Source organism: Lithobates pipiens, unplaced genomic scaffold (assembly GCF_037356315.1).
Source record: "Lithobates pipiens isolate NorthernLeopardFrog02 unplaced genomic scaffold, aLitPip1_a1.2 Scaffold_1, whole genome shotgun sequence".
In the NCBI taxonomy this organism is placed as follows: Eukaryota; Metazoa; Chordata; class Amphibia; order Anura; family Ranidae; genus Lithobates; species Lithobates pipiens.
The window spans coordinates 7,544,455-7,566,563 of record NW_027507685.1 but is presented as its reverse complement, the minus strand read 5'-3'; the positions used below and the strand labels follow the sequence as shown (position 1 = coordinate 7,566,563).

The 22,109-nt window shown below is 42.1% G+C and overlaps 1 protein-coding gene across 2 annotated transcripts in view; it reads right to left on the bottom strand.

The window, feature by feature from the left end:
* TMEM255A (transmembrane protein 255A) overlaps window positions 1-22,109 on the bottom strand; it is a 111,823-nt gene that overhangs the window by 6,532 nt on the left and 83,182 nt on the right. For both annotated transcript variants that reach the window (XM_077477978.1, XM_077477897.1), the window contains 4 exons: window positions 17,955-18,032; window positions 14,276-14,364; window positions 3,137-3,296; window positions 69-212 (listed from right to left, as the gene is read on the bottom strand). In XM_077477978.1, coding sequence (XP_077334104.1) covers window positions 69-212; window positions 3,137-3,296; window positions 14,276-14,364; window positions 17,955-18,032 — 471 coding nt within the window. The remainder of the gene's footprint in view (window positions 1-68; window positions 213-3,136; window positions 3,297-14,275; window positions 14,365-17,954; window positions 18,033-22,109) is intronic.

Below are 22,109 nucleotides of genomic sequence, written 5' to 3'. Positions count from 1 at the left end.
TAATATTTTAATGTCCATTTTTTCATTTAAGTTGGATACTTGTGTTGCATATAGTTGTCTGAACATACCTGTAAGTCATAGGCAGTATAAGGTGGCAGGTGTGGAGTGCTGTGATAATAAGTGTTGTAAGACGGCACTGGTGGTCTTGTGTTGTATTGCACAGTAGGACGTGGGGTCTCAACAATACAACTAATGGCAGGAATAGTAGGATTCTATAACAAGAGAGAAGTTTATATTATTTCTTATACCAGGTCATTAAAAAAAACACTTCAATATCTTCAAACACAATATCTCCTAAATTGTCTAATTTGTGTTAAAAAAAATGATCCAGCAGGATTGACCATCCGTGACAGGAGTCACTTTAGGCGGGGGGCCCATGGAACCACGAATTCCTTGGCGAGGTTGGGAAACCCTTGCTTCAGCTATCCATGCACCTCCTATGTCTAAGTTACCCTGTGTCTATTAGGGGCACAGGGTGACCGAGAACCTCAATCTGATCTGTACTAATCAGACTCGCTGTACAATCACACTGGAATGTTGTATGTATGTATGTATGTATATGTGTGTATATATATATATATATATATATATATATATATATATATATATATATATATATATATATATATATATATATATATATATATATATTGTCTCATACTGTTGGGGGCACTTTGCTGGGTCGTTTGGGGTTTGGCTGTATTCCATTGTGTCTGTCTGCCTTGGGTATTATGGAATGTGCATGTGTATCTGCTGGGGGTGGGGGGGGGGATTCCTCTAACAGCTCTCCCTGCTGATTGGACAGTCTACCCCGCCCTGAATGCAAAGGGGAGGGGGATTTTCCGAGTGTTACCTCTGTGTTTCAAGAGGTACAAGTACTGCCTAGTTTGTGGTTTAAGCGGTTGGAAGATCTGATATCTATATTCAGACTGGAAGGAAGCAGTATATGACGAAATCACTCAAGCGGAGTGTGGGACATTTTGTTACACCATCCAAGTAACTATGAGCATATAAAATTTTCTACTTACAACAAAGTCACAATTTCTAATGTATAATTTAAATCAATGATCCCTACATGTGGTTCAGTGATGAGAATTGTGGATCCAATTTATTAGTCATCAGTCTTTCAATAGAGGAGAATGCCAACTTATTTTTTGAGAATTATATGAAACATATACACTATTATAAAGCACCTAAAATAAACATCTACTTCGCAATGACAAACTGGACTGCATAAAGAATGTTTAGTACAGATAGGAAATACATGTTTATTGCCCTTACCTTCTACCTAAGTGCTTTGGTGGTAGTCCCTTTAAACCAATTTGGCACTAGAGAATTTTTTTCATTTTTTTGCTCACATGTAAGAATCTGCATTTTTGTTCATTATTTAAAATCCCCAGAACATTATATGTTTTCTGAAAGCAAAGGCCTTGTAGAAAAAAATTATAGTAGTTGCAATTTTTTATCTTGCAAAATATTTGCGCAACTGTTTATCAAACCCCATTTATTCAGGGAAAAAATAAGCCAAAATTAATTTTAGTGCACACAATATAATACCATTTTTTTGGTAAAATATCAAAGATGGGGTTGCATAGAATAAATAGATACCAAACATGGCACGTCTTAAAATTATGTGCGTCCATGATAACAAGACAAGCAAAGATACCCAAAAACCTCCATAGGAAAAACAATTTTTAAATTAATAGTTTAAAAGCCTTTACAGCTCACCAGTTTAGAGTTAACTGTCAGCTCACATTTGTGGTGTGATTGTTGTTCACATATATGTGCGCAACCTGCACTCATGTTTAAATGCATGCAGGGCAGTGGGGCAGTGGGTGTTACGTAATAATTTTTTTTTTTAATCCAATTAAAATCTTTTTTACTTATTTATTTCTTTTTTATTTAACTTTATTGCTATCTCAAGGGGTTAACAAACCCCCAGTGTTATAGCATTGGGCAGATAACAGGTACTCTTGATAGATCCATTAGGGGTCTAATAGACCCCAATGTTTTCCCTGCCCCAGAAATCTGCTCTGTTAGATGCTTCTCTAGCTGATTCAACCAGAGGATGTTGGCTTCGAAACTGGAAGTAAAAAAAAATCATTGTCACGTCCGGTTTCATTTTGAGCAGAGGAGATCAAAGAACAGATGTTTTTTGGTCTTCTCCCGACCACCATATTGGAAGCCCCCGATGTGGTCCCAGTAGGTGTGCTACCCGCACTGTGAAAGTGATCCGCCGCTATATAGCTGCCAGATTGCTTTCACTTTTTTCACTTTTCTGTTTTTACTATTGCAGCCATCAGGTTGTCAGTCTAACCCTTCACCCTTTGGACATAGTACGTCAAAAGAGGTAAAGTAGCTAAAATCACCTTGTTGGTAGAATACTAATTTACAACACAGTGAGTTCATACTTCCTGTACCTCGCCTGTGCCCCCAGTCTGTGCAGTATTGCAGACCACAGAATGTCTGATTCCTGATTCCTTACTGTGATCTGTGGTTCGTCATAACAGTCCATACATCATTACAGAATGTAGTAGTAGTAGTAAAGGGGCTGGCGGATCAAATCACTGAGTGCAGTGGGGGAGCCAGGCATCTGATAATACTAGTATGTTTCTGAATGCTAAAGAGTCTTCAGCAGTGGTTTCTTTGCAATACAGTGCAGCTTGGCAGCACTGACAATGGGAGAGATAAGTATGAACCTTCTTTTTGTGTAGTGGGCACTTTGTTGGTAGTTATTATTTTATAGACCAAGTCATTTAACCTCTTGCCAATCATGTTACGCATGCTATATGTGTGCAGGCAGGGAGGGTGGGCCTCAAAAGGCCACACGCTACTCAAATGCTTCCATGGCAGCCAAGATTGGGCTGAGAGCGTGCTTCCGGTCTCTATTAACCAGCGGGACAGGCGCTCATGTGACCACTGTGACAGCCAACTAGTAATCGGGAAATCCGCCAAACCTTCCAGTGTTAAAACATGGTTAAAGGGCTATCAGGAAGGGCAGGATTGGGATAACATTAGGTAAAAACATCAGTTCCATCAAACAGTACTTTTGTAAAACTTTGAATTAATTTGCGGGATTTTGGCACTTGGTGATTTCGAAATTAGTAGTGCAAAGAAAAAAAAGTTATCTACATACCATGTCTTTGAATCCTCCAAGTACTGCAGCTGTTATAATACCCAGGAATAAACCCACTATGTTCAGTATAGTGACTGACCACAGCAAGTGGTAAAGATGTATAACATCTTGGCAGCTTTTTACATCCATATACTCATAGTACAGTCCTGTTACTCCAGCCCTGAAGAGTTTGAAAAAGAGAAAATAATCTAAATAAATCTACTTATAATCTTTTTTTACAATTCTGCAAATAATTTTGATTTAACAATATGGATACAAACATACAGTGAAAGGAGAAATCACACTATGTGAACTCTTTTAATTCTACCCGATATGATTTGTGATCTAGTCATCCCTGCCAGACAGCATACCCATGTCCTTGATATGCACTGCGGTGGCAGCACGCCTGGTCAATACTAGGGATGAGCGAACCGGGTAATGTTTGGTTCGCTGGACATTTGTGGAACCCGGTGGCAAATCCACAAATTCCCAAACACATAGCGCTCAAACCCCACTGAAGTCAATAGGAGCTAAATCTTGCAATTATTTTTGGCCCTTTTAAAGGCCAATTGGCAAGTTTTTGATTTAAAAAATGACACAGGTAGTTGCTGGACACTGCCATGGGGCCATTCCATTCAGCAGGGAGCAGGTCTTTTAATGCTGCTTAAAAGGCAACATTGCAAATACACAATTACTTTAAATGCTTTGGTGATGCCTTAAGGAGGAACTGCAGTCTGCTCACATAATTTGTAATAAAATCATCAACTGTGTGCCTAGCTAGTGTGTTTTTGTACTGTTCAAGGTGCTTTTACTAGGGGAATGCATGGATCCATGTTTCTGCTCTGCAGGAACACAGGATCCACGCCTTCCATACTGACAGAATGGTGATCTGCCTTGTTTTCATAGGCAGACCGGTCTTTCCTCTGGAGGATCGGCGGGTCCTGGCGCACACACCGAGTTTGTGCTACCCGCCAATGGGCTTCTGCTGTGTGTGATCACAGCAGGAGCAAGCCGATGCCCGCCCTGTAGCAAAAAAAAAACTGCTATAGGGCTGCCCTTGAGTGGTTAAATATCACAAGTCTATATTCCATGTCAGCTTTGTACTTCTGTCTCTATCTCTGTTGCAGATTTTTCCTCACTTCGCCAATGACTACAGGATAAGTTCACCTTTAGTAACATATTACACATTACACCTGGGTGTAACATGGTACTAAAGCAGCAGCCCCACACCCGATCCCCGTTGTGACAGCGGGTGAGGGTTCTCCCTGCACCCACTGTCACAATCTAAAAACAGTATAGCTGTGCGGGAATCTGCTCACACAGCCGCAACATTCAATCACAGCTATCTTTTATGAACTACAAGTCCCGTCTGCCATGGTGGCTTGAATTTCTTAATGAACTGCAAGGGCGCTGAGTGCTTTTCTAGTTCATTATACTTCCTGGACTTCAGTAATTGTCAGCCCATATGGGAGATATGGACCGACAGCTGTACTTAGAGTCTGCAGGAGCCTAACATTGCACCTGCGATCTACCGGTTATGGGTGCAATGCTCTGCAAGCTCCCAGAAGAAAATAATAAATGCATATTTTTTACCTGCAAAAAAATTTTTTTTTTTTTTAATGGTGAGCTTATTCTTTAAACCATTGTTAGTACACAGAGTGTGGGGAATAGTAAAGCCGCGTACACACGGGCGGATTGTATGGCCTACTTAGTCCGCCGAAACACATTTCAGCGGACAGTCCGCTCGTGTGTGGGCTTCAGCGGACTTTTTCAGCGTGCAGTCTGGCGTACTAAGTATTTCGGAATTTCCGTAATACTGTCCGTCATACTTTGGTTTCAGCGGACAATCCGCTCGTGAGTAGGCTAGTTCGACGGACTAAGAATGGCGCATGCTCAGAAAGGATTTACACGGCGGAAGGTTGCATTGCTGTGTATTGGACTTCCTATTTCTAGTCCCGTCGTACGTGCTGTACATGTCATCGCGCAAGCTTTCAACGGACTGTTTGTGCATCCGTGTGTGGTCAAGTCCGTTCATTCGAAAGTATGACGGACTGTCCGTCGGATTGTATGACGGACTAAGTAGGCCATACAATCCGCCCGTGTGTACGCGGCTTTAGTGAGGAGAACCTCTGTAACAGCCCCAGATAGCAGTAAAAAAAAAACAGGGGTTCTAATCCTTGCTCTCGCTATACAAAAAAAAAAAAAAAAAGAAAGTTATTTGCCAGAAAAACTCTAATTCTTAAAATCAATAAAAATTAAGTTGACATAAAAAAAAAGTAAATTTCCCTCCTTACTGATGTGACTCTAGCCCCCAGGGACTGAAAGTACATTATTATCCGATTCATGACATTCACTAATGACATCCACAATCCCCTCAGGCTGATTACAGTGGCAAATCCTTCACCTGATGACACCTGAGAAGCCCTTTACACACACTAGACAGATGATACCCCCAGGCTTCCCTGGACCAGTGGTAGAGTGGAGTGCAAAAAAACTGCACTTATCCTTTAACTGCTTGCTGACCAGCCGCCGCAGTTTTACTGTGGCAGAATGGCACGGCTGGGCGAAACGACATTACCTTACGTCGCCTCGCCTTTTGGCCACTAGAGGCGAGCGGGCGCCTGCAGCGCCGGGCACCCGCGATCGCTCATGACAGAGCGAGAACCGGGATCTGTGTGTGTAAACACACAAATCCCAGTTCATTCAGGGGAGTAGAGACAGATTGTGTGTTCATACAAAGAATGAACACCAATCTCTCTCTCCTCTTAGTCAGTCCCACCCCCCCTACAGTTAGAACACACCTAGGAATTTGTCATTAATTTAACATTACTTGGAAAGGAGGACTGATTATTATGTGCTTGAGTTTCTGATGGCTTCGGCAAAGGGTCAGAAGCTGTACAGAGATGTTACTGCTAGTTCTCAAAAAAAAAAACTTGAAGTCATAGGTGGGTTTAACCTACCAGTGTCCACATCTGAAATGAGTTTTAGGAAATACTGAAATCTTCAAAATTATATCGATATTATTTAGGAACGCGGTTAGGGTTAACGCAGAGTGGGTTGTCAGTGAATCCATTGGGGTCAAGGTCTGCGATATCTGCAAATTTTAGAAAAAATTCGCTGGATTGAATAAAAAAGAAAACAAAAAAACATTATGCCCTGCCTGACCTTTTAACTGTGTTTAGCAGGGTTAGGCCAATATTGAGGGCTTTGTTATGTGCTATCCCCTCACTATAAAAGGGTTCCCAGAAATAACTTCTCAGTGTGTGTTGGAGTAGATTAAAGAGCTTACAGTCTGTGTAGGGAGAGTTACCTGCTGTACAGTGTTATATTGAGTCCCCCCACCCCTCGCTCACAGTTCAGACCCCCGACTACCCTTTTGTGTGTATCAGCAACAACTAAAGTTGCTGTTTAGCTGCTGGGTACCCTTTACAGTCTTTTATTTGTTTTCCCTAGAGGCAGGGCATGTTCCCTTTTCTATCATAGCATGCACAGGAAGAAGCTGAGTGGGGGACAAAGCCTTTTTCTTATTTTTCCTGCATAGGAGTTGTCACCAAGTGCTGCTAATGTCTCCTCTTCCTCCTCTTATGCTAATCTCACCATAGTCCTGCAAACTTGCTATGATCCCACATTGACTTGCTGCAGGAGGATGATCTTGATCATATGCAAGTATATCACCTTTTCCGATATTGAGGATGAGCAAGATAGCGTTGTGTCCTCAGAAGGCAAGGAGGATTCAGCTACTTCGCAATTGGGGGACGTCGGCAGGGAGCAGCAAGAGGCATTGATGTTCTAGCAGCTGGAGCTTACTGCAAAATGAGCTCCAGTAATGGGCAAGGGGTAGATAATGAGGTGGGAAATATCTGGAAGGCCCCTTTCACACTGAGGCGCTTTGCAGGCGCTAAAGTGCTAAAAATAGCACCTGCAAAGCACCCTGAAAGAGCCACTCCGTCCACTCCAATGTGACAGCCCCGAGGGCTTTCACACTGGAGAGGTGCGCTTGCAGGACGGTCAAAAATGTCCTGCAAACCGCATCGTTGCAGCACTGTAGGAGTGGTATATTTACCGCTCCTGAAGCGCCCCTTCCCTTCTTGAAAACAATGGGGCAGCACTCCAAACCCACCTGCAAAACGTCGCTGCAGCGACGCTTTGCGGGCGGTTTTAACCCTTGTTCGGCTGCTAGCAGGGGTTAAAACTGCCCCGCTAGCGGCCGATCAGCGATGCTAAAATGACGGTAAAGCGCCGCTAAATATAGCGAGGCTTTACCGCCAGCGCACTGAGCTCCCCAGTGTGAAAGGGGCCAAAAGCAGGAAAGTTCTGAGGGTGGGGGGGGGGGGGGGGGGGGAGACAGGTCAGCTATGAGATAAGATTTTGTCCAGGGACAGGGGCAGCCAGCAGAGGAATGGAGGGAGCAGCTATCCTAATCAATTTGGCAGCACTGCCCAACAGATACAGGTCACTGCTATCCCCAGGGGTGGTCCACAGAACTCTGCTGTGTAAGCATGTTTTAATGTATCTGCTGCTGACGGCACTGTTGTGATCTGCAGCCTGTCCCTGCAGCATATGGGCCAGGGTAAAAGTACCAGCCATTTTAGTACCACATGCATGAGGCAACACATCACTCTGTACTACAGAGCTCAATGGAAGCAGTATCTCAATGAGACAAGTTGGCAGCAAAAGGCCAGCACTGTTTTCTACTATACTGAGCAGGATCAAGAGACCTTGACCCTTGCAGAATTCTCCTACACCCAGTACATCATCTCCAGCAGCATTCTTCCTGTGGCAGTTGTCCCATCTGTAGCTGCTGGAGCAAAAGAAAAAAATTTACCCAAATCACCCCCCATCCCCAGTGTAATGACAGCTTGGCAGAACTGCTGGCTTTACAGCTGCTAGATTCCAGCTTCTGGAATCAGCCCACTTCTGTGATTTTATGGTCTGTTCTACATCACAGCGAAAGCCATTATTTTGCCCAGAAGGATATCCCTGCCCTCTGCCAGCATGTGGAACATTAGGTATCTGTGTCTCGGGACCACACAGTGAGCATGGGCAGGGATACTACACATCCTTCACAGCATGTTATATCAATTTTCTGGTGGCTATGAAGGATGCAGGATGGACCACACCACTGGAGCTGGTGGTGCTGCTCTAATATATATTTTCCAGTGGTGACAGTGCAGTTACTGTACTTCCTCTCCTATTCACTGACCTCATACTCTGGCTCTTTGTAACTGGCTCACCTGGCAGAAGTGAACCACCAAAATCAGCTGCCTGCCAACTGCCTCATCTGTGACATCCTCACAGAAGTCAACGTTGGCCATACAGCAGAGACTAGATTTGCAGCATTTTGGCACCTTTTGAAAAGGCAAACAAAAATGGTGAGCTACGATGAAGTAGGAATTATATCCTCAATACAGGGATAAAATGGTCAATGTCAGCCACCATCCTAGGAGGAGCCCAAAAGGGATACTCAGAGCAGGTGCTGCATAAGAACACCGTTGTCACATTTCGTGGTGGTTGTAGGATCCCCTGTGATGATCTACATGCCTCCAAATCTGCCTCATCTCTCCTTTTTAAATTGCTGCCTAACCTGTCTAGTGACTAAACAATATTTGTGGATATTATCTCTCAGTTAATACACTTTGTTTATTTAAAAAAAACCTGCCTCATTTTTACCTCTTATATTGCGACCTAACCAAGCTATTTACTTACTGTCCAGTCACTATGCACCACTCTCAATATCAGTGGCAAGATAAACCCTGTCTTTTCTTTCCCCCCAAATTGTGCCCCAATTAAGCTGCTTACATAGTGTCCATGCTTACATACTATACATGTATATGTATCCATACATTACGTGTGGCTATTGTCTCTGAGAAATATGTGCTAATGTTTATTGAAGATAAAACCTGACTTGTATCTCCCTCTAATATTACAGCCTAAAATACTGTCAACCCAGTCTACAATATTTGTGGCTATTGTCTTTCAGATCATACAATTTCATGTTTATTTGAAGAATAATGCTGTATTAAAGTCAAATGCAAATATGTATTATATGTCAGCTTATCAGTTCGTACATCAGATGGCTGCATTAGTTTACTTTTTTTAGGCTTTCTTTCTTTCAATTTCATCTGGTAATCCAGATCCAGGCAATAAGTCTGTTGTTTTTTCAAAAGAACAAGCTCTCTTCCAGATGTTTCAGTTAACAGGGATGAGAAAAAACATTTAACATTATCAGGGGTGCTTTAAATGATCAGTTTTTATTCATGTAAAGTCTTTATCCTAAAAGAAAAAACAAAACTGTTTGCTGTAACTGATTATAAAATGTGTAAGCTGGGGTTTGGTTTTGATTTATTAGTGTAATTCTGCTAGAACATTTAACACTACTCTCACTCCAGACTGACAATGCTGCTGTCCAAAGGTGCCCCCATGCTCATTCCTCCAGAGTGGGGGCACTTGAGTAAAGGTTTCGTTATTGACCAGATCACAAGGTGAAAACAGAGGGGAAAATGGCTAAAAAAAAATAAAATGAATGCAGCCACCCATGATTGGTAAGCTGCAATATATTACATTTTTGGTTTTGAGTTTAATACTGCTTTAAACCTGCCTCATTTCTCACTCCCAAGCTGCTTATATACTGTGCAGCCATTGTAAATCCAGCATTAAGCCACAATGCAAAATTTTGAATGTTTGTTGTAGGGTAAATGCTACATTGCTCCTAAAAGTTTGCATCCTGTTCTGGAGTTCCTGGAAAGGTGCCGCACAATGTTTTCCCTGCTCAAATTCAGTTGCAAAAATTTGAATGATTGTTACAGGGTAAATCCTGCTTTGTGCCTCAAAGTTTGTGACCTATTTCGGTACCCAGGTAATGCAAATGTGCCACACAAAGTTTGTTCATCTCAACCTCAGCTGAAAACTTTCTAATATTTGCTGCAGGGTAAATCCTGTGTGGTGCCTCAAAACTTGCAGCCTATTCTGGCGCTCTAGCAGTGTAAAGATGCTGCACAATGTTTCCACAACTATTGTTGCAAAATTTCTGTTTGCTACAGGATCCTGCTTTGTGTCTTGCAGCCTCTGATCTATTCCGGTGCCCAAGCACTGTAAAGTTGCCACATATTGTTTCTGCAGCTTAAAGCGGAGGTCCACCCTAAAGTGGACCTTCCGCTCATCGGAACCCTCCCCCCCTCCGGCGCCACAATTGGCACCTTTCAGGGGGGAGGGGGGTGCAGGTACCTGTACAGTACAGGTATCTGCACCCACTTCCGGAATAGCTCTCTGCGGAAAGGGGCGTAGATTACGCCCCTTTCCGAAAGTCCCCCGCTGCCTGCTGGGAAACACACAGATCCCAGAGGCAGCGGGTCCATCCTTATTGCACAGCGCGACTCGCGCATGCGCAGTAGGGAACCAGGAAATGAAGCCGAAAGGCTCCACTTCCTGATTCCCATACCCAAGATGGCGGCGGCAGCACCCGAGAGACGATCGAGAGATCGGCTTCGGGTGCCGACATCGCGGGCGCGCTGGACAGGTAAGTGTCACTATTTTAAAAGTCAGCAGCCGCAGTATTTGTAGCTGCTGGCTTTTTAAAAAAAAATGCGGAGTCCCGGTGGACTCCCGCTTTAACCCAAGCTGCAAAAGTTCTAATATTTGTTGCAGGGTAAATCTTGTTTTGAGTTCCAAGGTTTGCAGCCTATTCTGGTGTGCTGGCAGTCAAAAATATTTTTGGCCATTGTTACTGAAATAATAAACCTGCCTCGGCTTTCCCTCTAGTATTGTGAAGCAACCAAGCTGCTTACATACTGTCCAGCCACTGTACAATATTTATCACTATTCTGTTTCAAATATCACACTCTGTTTATTTCAAGCCTGCCTCATTTCTCCCTCTTATATTGCAGCCTTGCCAAGCTTTTTACATAATATTCAGCCACTGTACAATTTCTGTGGGTATTATCTCTCAGAATTAGTTTTTCAAGATAAAACCTGCCTTGTTCTTTAAATTGTGGCCTAACCAAGCTGCTTACATACTGTCCAGCCACTACACAATATTTGTACCTTTTGTCTCTCAAATAATACACTCTAATGTGTATTTTAAGATAAAATCTGCCTCATCTTTTCCTCCTACATTGCAACCTAACCAAGTTGCTTACATACTATCTAGCCACTGTACAATATTGCAGGCTATGGCCTCTCAGCTAATACACTCAAATTCATATTTAAATTTTAACCCAGTCTCAGCCCTTTAGGTTACGGCCTAACCAAGCTGCTTTCATACTGTCTAGCCACTGTATAATATTTGTTGCTATTGTCTCTTGGATAATACGCTTTAACATTTTATTTCAAAATAAAACCTGCCTCATCTCTTCCTCATAAATGTTGGCCTCACCAAGTTGCTTACATACTATCCAGTCAATGTATAATATTTGTGGCCGTTGTCTCTCAGATAATACATTCTAATTTCATAATAAACCTGCCTCATTTCTGCTTCTTATATTGCAGCTTAACAAAGCTGCTAACATATTGTCCAGCCTCTATAAATTATTTGCGGCTACTTTCTCAGATAAAATACTTAAAATTTTCATTGCAAGACAAAAACGTGCTTTGTCTCTCTCTCTTTCCTGCCTATCCAAATGCTTGTGTACTATCCTGACGCTGGCTAAATGCTATCACATACCTCATGACTTTGTTTTGTGAATAATTGGGGATATAGGGATGGGAGGGGGTGTGAGGGTTTAATAAACATTTAAGGTACTACAGTGTTGCACTCTGTTGTGGCTTCCATGGATGAATGTATGCCTATAACTGCTTGATAGAAATATGAATCAGGTGTCAGAAAACTAACTAAAAAAAAAACATTATTTTTTTAAACTGAAAAGAATCAGATTGGGATGCACCGAAATTTTGGCAGCCGAACCACTTTGGCCAAAAATTGTGTTTTTGGCATATTGCCGAAAGAAAAAAAATGCTGATAATTGCGCATGCGCGATAGCGGTGGCTGAGCCACCAGGTGCTGCCCATTGCTGGGTGTCATCCTGGCGACTCAAGGTCCTGTCCTCCTGGTCCTGTCCTCCTCTCCCTCCTCCTCCTCTTCTTCCTCCTCTCCTTGCAGAACGGTGATCTCCCTGTGTTAGGGAGCTGAATTGCCTGGGTCGTAGTAACAATGTCCCCCATCCTGTGATAGAAGGCACACTGATTCAATGCCAGGACATTGAATCAGTGTGATGTGATCACAGGAGGCGGGACATTGTTACTGCGGCCCGGGCAATTCAAATCCAGCTCTGTGACACAACGGGAGATCGTCGCTCTGATCTGGGCACAGGCAGGCTGCATTCACAGGCACTGGTGAGAGGCTGCATCTTATGGGCACAGGCAGGCTGCATCCACAGGCACTGGTGAGAGGCTGCATCCACAGCACTGGTAAGAGGCTGAACCTAACAGGCACTGGTAGGCTGCATGCACAGGCACTGGTTGGCTGCATCCACAGGCATTGGTAGGCTGCATCTAACATGCACTGGTAGGCTGCATCTAACATGCACTGGTAGGCTGCATCTAAAATGCACTGGCTAGGCTGCATCTAAAATGCACTGGCTAGGCTGCATCTGACATGCACTGGGAAGGCTGCCGATACAAGAGATGGTTAGAGACTGTGGACATGATACAAAAATGGTTAGAGACTGTGGACCTGATACAGGAGATGGTTAGAGACTGTGGACATTATACAAGTGATGGTTAGAGACTCTGGACATAACACAAGAGATGGTTAGAGACTGTGGACATGATACAAGAGATGGTTAGAGGCTGTGGACATGATACAAGAGATGGTTAGAGGCTGTGGACATGATACAAGAGATGGTTAGAGGCTGTGGACATGATACAAGAGATGGTTAGAGACTGTGGACATGGTACAAGAGATGAATAAATGTGGTGGTAACTGTAAGTGCAATACAAAAGGTGCATACAATAATTGGACAATTATAGATGATTATTAAGTCCATGGTACTCAAACTGGCAGCCCAATGGTTAAAATTTTATCTGGCAGTTCAGGGTTTTAAAACAAAGTATAATGGCTGATCAGAAAGGCAGCTGCTGTCCTCAGAGAGCTGGCTCTGTAGTAAGCAAGCGAAGGATAAAAAGGGAAGCGCCACCTGAGTGCAGTATTAAAATGTATGTTTTAATGACACAACGAATGATTACACTTACAAGACGACAAAGATAAAAAGGCTCATCTGTTATTCAGTGGTCCATGGAGATTTCCTCAATTCCCAATCCGGGTGACGCTGCAGAGATGTGGGGCTGCAGAAGGATGATTATCGGCAGAGAGTACTTCCTGTGGCCATCAGGAAGACGCTGGGGCCGGCGTGGAACACTTCTGGAGGAGGGCTTCCAACAAGGAGACATGCTAGTGCTGGATGGGCGGTTAGGCTACGCGCAGGAAGTACTCTCTGCCGATAATAAGCCATCTGCAGCCCCACATCTCTGCAGCGTCACCCGGATTGGGAATTGAGGAAATCTCCATGGACCACTGAATAACACATGATACAAGAGATGGGTAGAGACTGCAGAATGCATTTTTCTTGAGATTTTCTTGCATTAAAGGTGGCAATAATGGCCAACAATAAATTCATATTAATTTAAGTTGATAATATTAATTAAAAAGCAAAATATAATACAATTATATATAAAAATAAAATTTTTTTTTTTTTAAATGTCATTTTCAATTTCGGTTTTTGGCAAAGTGCATTTTTGGTTTCTATACCAAAATTTCCATTTGGTGCACCCCAATGTAAAAGTTAAAAAAACCATGACGTCCAAAATCTGTCATGACAAATTATGGTGCTGCTGATGCTGTCCATGAAAATTATACTGTTCCATAACACCACATACAGCTTAAAGGTATCTCCCAAGCATGTCTTTAAATGATTGGCATTTTTTTAATTTGTCACCCTCAAATCTGCCTCCAAAGGACCTTTTCTCGCTGTACAGTATTTACATTTTTCTTATGTTGCTTTCTTAAATGTCCCCCATTGCAGTGCCCAGCTACCACTTTTTTTCTCCATTGCAGTGCCCAGCTACCCAAAGTTTTCCTTTAGGCCCCAAAAATTGCCAGAGTCACCCATCACTAATATTAATATGACAGCAAACATACACCAAGAAAAACATGGCATAGTCATTTACCTCCCACAATTATATAGCTCACAGCAATAACAGGTGTTGCTTTTTACTTTCAACGAACAAGATCCTCGAGTTGGCATCTGGCACATCACCTGAGAGAGAGAGGAAATCAAAAACTAAACTGTGATGGATCAACATTTTACAAGTTGTAATCAAGAGGAGTATAGGTAGGGTTTCCACCTCGTCTCTTTAAACCCGAATACATATGAATTACACAGGTTCTGAGGCTAATTTATTGGAGATAAGGCACCAAGTGTGTTTACCACCTTAACCACTTGTAAAATGAGACCGGCAGTAATATCTCCTCCCTCCAGGTGGCCGTCATATGATGTCCTCCGGTTCCCGCCGCTCCTGCGGGCCCCCACTGTGGCGATCGGGGATGAGGAGTGTCACTCGGACACAGCCCATTCCGATCAGGGTAAAGAGCCAATGAAATTGTCCAATCACAGCCGGTTACAAATGTCAACAAACGGCTATAGTGCCGTTTCCAGGTTCTCCTCCTCAGTGTGTGAGATCTGGAACGAAAAGGTACAGTACAGTGTCCGATCTCCCCCCAAATAAAGAGGACCTGTCACAGCCCGTAAGAGTACCGGTCACAGCCCATCAGAGTACCTGTCACCATCAGGGTACCCGAATACCTGTCACCATCAGAGTACCCGAATACCCGTCACCATCAGAGTACCCGAATACCTGTCAACATCAGAGTACCCGAGTACCTGTTGCCATCAGAGTACTCGAATACCAGCCCATGCCTTATAGAATATACATTTGGGTGTTTGCCCTTCAAAATGGGGTCATTTTGTGGGTGTTTCCATTGTCCTAGCACTCCAGTACCTTTAAAAGTGTGATAGGTAGTCAGGAAACTAAATGTGTAATTAATGCTCCTAGAACGCCTGATAGGGTTCCCTGCATGTTGGTGCTCTCTATGTGGCCAGGCTGTGTAAAGGTCTCACACATGTGGTATCACCATACTCAGGAGAAGTAGCATAATGTGTTTTGGGGGGTAATTTTTGCTATGTACATGTTATGTGTTAGAAAAATGTTATAAATTGACAACTTTGTGTAAGAAAAAAAAATAGGTTTTTATTTTCTTTCAAATTTTTGGAAAAAAATGACATGTTCAAAATACTCATTATGCCTCATAGAATATACGTTGGGGTGTTTACTTTCCAAAATGGGGTCATTTTGGTGCTAATTCCATTGACCTGGTACTCCAGGGCCTTCAAAAGTGTAATAGGTTGTTAGGAAGTTTTATGTGTACTTTATGCTCCTAGAACCCCTGACGGTGCTCTATGCATGTTGGGCCTCTCTATGTGGCCAGGCTGTGTAAAAGTCTCTGACACATGTGGTATCACCATACTCGGGACGACTAGCAGAATGCATTTCGGGGTGTAATTTTTGCTATGTACATGTTATGTGTTAGAAATATCTTATAAATTGACCACTTTGTGTAAAAAAGATTGTCAGGCCACCTGAGGCCAGGTGACAGATGCACACCGTTGGGGTCAGGAGTGCACAGCAAGGTAGTGGATCCTATGGCTGGGAGTCTAGGTGGCAAAGGAAGGCAGGGCCGCTGGAACACCAACATGGATCCCACCGGGGTCAGAGGGTAAGATACCCTAAGGTGCGGAGTTTAAGAGCCAGCAGGTGTTCACCAGAGCCTCTAGTGGTGAGGATGGACTGGGCTGCAACTGGCACCAGGTCACGACCCCCAGGGTCGCCTAGCTCACGCCCACAGTAGGCAACAGGAGGATAGGGACAGTAAGGGAATAATCCAAGGTCGGGGCCACAAGCAGACAAGGACAACAGAGTGCATGCCAAAGGTTCAGGATCACAGGCAAATAGGGATAGTCTGGGACATGCCTAAAAAGGTCAGGGTCACAAGCAGACAGGAATAGTTGAGAAAACGCCAAGGTCGGTAACAGAAACAAACGAAGAGCACAGGAAACAGGAAGCTAAACACACAATGTTGATCAGCACGGCTAGCCTGCAGTGCACAGGTTAATATAGAGTTCTCTGATAGGAGCTAGGGTGGAGTCATGCTTAGAGGAGAGATTATAAAAGCAGTCAGGTGAGAGTGGCTGGTCTCTAGAGATGAACATATGGTGAGAGGTAAGCTGACAGACAAACTCTATTGCATAACCATGACAAAAATGTTTTCATTTTCTTTCCACGTTTTTTGAAGACTTTTGGAAAAAAAATGAACCATTCGAAAGACTCATTATGCCTCATATAATTGGGGTGTTTGCTTTCCATAATGGGGTCATTTTGTAGGTAAATCCATTGTCCTGGTGCTCCAGCGCCTTCAAAAGTGTGATAGGTTGTTAGGAAATTAGATGTGTAATTTATGCTCATAGAATGCCTGATGGCGCTCCCTGCTTGTTGGGCCTCTGTATGTGGCCAGGCTGTGAAAGTCTCACACATGTGGCATCGCCATACTCCGGAGGAGTAGCAGAATGTATTTTGAGGTGTAATTGGAAGTATGCATATGCTGTGTGTGAGAAATAACTTGTTGTTATGACAATTTTGTGTAAAGAAAAATAATAATAATAATTACTTAATTTTCCATAGAATTGTGGGAAAAAATTACAACTTAAAAAAATCTCTATCCCTCTTTCTAAATACACTGGACTGTCTACTTTTCAAAAAGGGGTCATTTGGGGGATATTTGCACTTTCCTGACATTTCAGGGTCTCAAGAAATGAAAAAGGCCATTATCGGGTGTGATCAATTTAATTTTTTTTAAATTTTTGCACAATAGCTTGTAGACTCTAAGCCCCTGTACACACGGTCGGAGATTTCGACAACCAAATCCGTCGGATCTTGTCCGTCGGATTTTGCCCGTCGGATCTTGTCCGAAACTGTTGCATACACACGGTCGGACTAAGTTGTCGAATCCGATCATTCAGAACGTAATGACGCAATTTCGTTACGATGGGACTACGTTCAGGCTAGTAGCCAATAGCTTTGATGTAGGAATTTGATCTGAGCATGCGTGGCACTTGGTCCGATCAAAATACTCTATACATGATCGGAGTATGTCCGATCAAACCAGTTGGTCGGGAAATATTTCCAACATGTTGGAAAATTGGGTCCGACGGATATTCCGACGGAATCAGTCCGATGCATACCACACACAGTCGGATTATCCAACGACACATAGGACGACACATAGGACACATTCCGACGGATTCTCCGACCGTGTGTACAAGGGCTTAGTCTTTCACACAGACCAAACGATATACACTTATTTGGGCTATTTTTACCAAAGATATGTAGCAGTATAAATTTTGGCTCAAATTTATGAACAAAAATTACTTATTTGCAAAATTTTATCACAGAAACAAAAAAAAGGTGTTTTTTTTTTTCAAAATTTTCACTCTAATTTCACTTATGTCGTTAAAAATAAAAAAAACTGTGGTGATTAAATACCACCAAAAGAAAGCTCTATTTTTATGAAAAAATTATAAAAATGTTGTTTGGATAGAGTGTTGCATGACTGAGTAATTGGCATTGAAAGTGCAAGAGCGCTGAAAGCTAACAATTGGTCTGGGCAGGAAGGGTGTATAAGTGCCCTGTATTGAAGTGGTTAATCAGCCACGGAACCTGTGTTATTAATATGCGTTTGGGTTTAAAGGGATGAGGTGGCAACCCTAAGTATAGGTCATGTCATCTAACTTACCTCAGTGGTATCAGTGGAGTGATCCTCATCTGAAGAGGTAAAGTATCGACATTTTCCTGCATAGATTGGTCTAAGATCCTTTAGAAAATAGAAATTCAAGTGAAAAATTAATTTTTTTCATTCAAGTATTTTTATAATATATTTTGGAGGTTTATTTTAACAATATTGTGTCACCAAATATTACATTGTTTTGGCTATGGGTGAATTATCACACCACGGGAATTAGAAAATGTCACCAGGTCCCTGTGATTTCCTCTCTATCACCCAGACTGCACACCTCTTTGTACTGCGGGGGTACTGCCTGATTTTTTTAAATGCGATTTTTCACTTTTTCTTTTCTCTTTATGTGATTTGGTCTACTTCATACACTTTCATGCAGCATTTTCCCTTTTTCCCTACTAGGGATCTCACACACTGTTATTTAATACACATGTCACTCACTTTTTAAATTGATCTTTTAGCCCTTGTACACACGGTCTGAGATTCCGACAACCAAATCCGTCGGAGTTATTCCGACGGATTAATTTCGGACGAGGTCCGGAAGTGATGTTGCATACACACGGTCGGACTAAGTTGTCGGAAAATCCGATTGTACAGAACGTGATGACGTTATTTCGTTACGACGGGACTACGTTCAGGCTAGTAGCCAATAGCTTTGGTCTAGGAATTTGATCTGAGCATGCGTGGCACTTTGTCCGTCGGAGTAGGCTACACATGATTGGAGTATGTCTGATCGGAGCATTTGGTCGGAAAATTTTACCGACAAGTTGGAAAAGTTGGTCCGTCGGATATTCCGATGGAAACAGTCCAATGCAGACCACACACAGTCGGAATATCCGACAAAACGGTCCGATAGGACACATTCCGACGGAATCTCCGACCGTGTGTACAAGGGCTTACAGCCCCAATTTGTTTTTTGCAATCACACATGCTCACCCATATATCAAAGATTTAGGCTCCATGCACACTGAAGCTCAAAAAAAGCTTTTTCTGGACGCCAGATTGCTGGCAGAAAACGCTGGTTGAAAAAAGTGCTTTTAACAGTGTTTTGTACTAGCGTTTATAAGCGTTTATTAGCGTTAACGTTTATGGGCGTTTTCAATAAAAATACACAGAGGACGCTCCAAAAATCCCACAGTGCATTCCAAACTTCAACAATGCATTGAAAAAATAGAATGCTGAACATTAATTAACGTGTGTTTATGAGCGTTTATAAACGTTTATCAGCGTTTGTCGTTTTTTTGGCGGTGAAAAACGTCACTTTGAACACAAATTTCTGGCGTTCAGAAAAAAGCCCATAAACTCCACTGCTCATTAAAGCTAAAAAAAACGTCTATGTGTGCATGGACACATAGGCTAACATAGAGTGGAGTTTATGGGCTTTTAAAAAAAACGCCCAAACTCCAATAAACTGCAGTTTATGAGCTCCAGTGTGCATGGAGGGTTGCCTGTCGCCTAACATATCATCTCAGCTCCCGGAAAAGATGTTCCCCATGTGGGGATACTCATGCCCCTCAGTATCATATAAATTGGGTACCCTGTAAGTATTATATGGGGTGTTTTATCCCCATTTCTTTTTTATTTTTCACACTTGTGACTATATTAGACCAACTAGAAATGCATGATATATCATTATAGAGATATCTAAGCCATTGTACATACAGTCGGACATTCTGACAACCAAATCCGTTGGATTTTGTCTGACGGATTTTGTCTGAAACTGTTGCATACACACGGTCGGACAAAGTTGTTGGAAAATCCGATTGTACATAACGTGATGACGTTATTTCGTTATGACGGGACTACGTTCAGGCTAGTAGCCAATAGCTTTGGTCTAGAAATTGGATTTGAGCATGCGTGGCACTTTGTCCATCGGAGTAGGCTACACATGATCGGAGTATGTCCGATTGGAGCATTTTGTTGGAAAATTTAATGGACAAGTTGGAAAACTTGGTCCGTCGGATATTCAGACGGAAACAGTCTGATGGAGACCACACACAGTCGGATTATCTGACAAAACGGTCTGATAGGACACATTCCGTCGGAATTTCCGACCATGTGTACAAGGGCTTACACATGTACACGCTTGCTCCTGATGAGCGACATCAAGTCACAAAATGCGTTGAGCTAACAGACGCCGTGTTTAAATTGTGTACTGTATCCTACCACGTCATTGTAGATTCTGTTCATACATTTTGTATTTGATTACATTCCAATCATCTGCTATAAAATTTTGGGCTTTCCTATATGTATCATGTGCTATCCATTTTTTAGATTATTTATGAATTATGAATTTATGTATAAAATAATGTTTTTCATTCAATTTTGTTAGTCTATGCAGGTATCTAATTATGTGTGTCGTATATCAATTTTCTTTTTCTATCTCTCATATGAATTTCATTCACCATGTGCAATAATGCAATTTTGATCTTTTATTGTCAACCACATGCACATCAGCTCATTATACCTGTAATGTATCATGTTTTATGTGTAATTCATGAATAAACTCATGCAATATTATCTATCAACTTTCATTTGTGCAACACACATCTCATTCAAAGTCCCAACCCCCCCCCCCCCCCTTTTTTTTAAAATCAATTAATAGGGATGGAGGCGCATGCTCAGTCCGACCACATGCCTCACTCAAAGTCCCAAACCAACCCTTTCTTTATGTATCATGTGCTATACATTTTTTCGATTATTTATGAATTATGTATTTATGTATAAAATAATGTTTTTCATTATTATTTTTTTACTCTATGCAGGTATCTAATTATGTGTGTAGTATATCAATTTTCAATAAAAAAAAAAAATAAATAATAAAATTAATAAATAAAATTATTATGAGACAAATGTCCTACTCTTTTACACATATTATAGATATGTTCATTTTAACCCCACATAACACGTGACCCTCCGCATGCTTCATTTATATATTTTAATAGGGATGGTGGTTGAAGACAACGTCATCTCCTCATATAAAGTCCTATAGACCCCTCTTTTAGAAAGGAAAGTATACATATATATATATATATATATATATATATATTTTTTTTTTTACCAGGTTAGTCAGCATAGCTAGAGGAGGGGAGAAGACATTTTAAGGCTACTTAGTGTCAGGCAGGAATTCTAGTTTAACCGCTTGCCGACCAGCCACCATCATTTTACTGCGGCTGGTCTGCGCGATCCTGCGAGCCGTCGTAGCTATACGTCGGCTCATGGGAGCGGGATAGTAGGTGCATGCTGCACTGCGGGGGTGCCAATCCTCGTGGCTGACGGTCGCGATGACCACCGGCCACGAGCAATTGTGGGCATGAGAGGCAGAACACAGACATGTGTGTGTAAACACACAAATCCATGTTCTGCGAGGAGTGACAGATCGTGTGTTCCTAATAGCTAGGAACCATGATCCGTCACGTCCTCTAGTCAGTCCCCTCCCCCTTCAGTTAGAAACACAAAGCAGGGAACACAGTTAACCCCTTGATCACCCCCTAGTATTAACCCCTTCCCTGCCAGTGACATTTTTACAGTAATCCGTGCATTTTTATAGCACTGATCGCTGTATAAATGCCAATGGTCCCAAAAATGTGTCACAAGTGTCCGCTGTGTCCACCATAATGTCGCAGTCCCGATAAAAAAAATCGCAGATCGCTGCCATTACTAGTAAAAATAATAATAATAAATAATATTTTTTATAAATCTATCCCCTATTTTGTAGACGCTAAACCAATCAATATATGCGTATTGTGATTTTTTTTTCTTTTTTAAACCAAAAATATGTAAAAACTGAGAAAAAATTTGCTTTTTAAAAAAAAAAAAAAAAAAAAAAAGGGGGGGGGATAATTATTATAGCAAAAAGTACAAAATATTAGGAGTTATTACGAAAGGCAAATCCACTTTGCACTACAAGTGCACTTTGAAGTGTAGTCGCTGTAGATCTGAGGGGGTAGATCTGAAATGAGGGGAAGCTCTGCTGATTTTATCGTCCAATCATGTGCAAGCTAAAATGCTGTTTTTTATTTTCCTTGCATGTCCCCCTCGGATTTACAGCGACTGCACTTGCAAAGCACTTGTAGTCCAAAGTGGATTCTCCTTTCGTAAATAACCCCCAATGTGTTTTTTTTTTCAAAATTGTTGCTCTTTTTTTGTTTATGG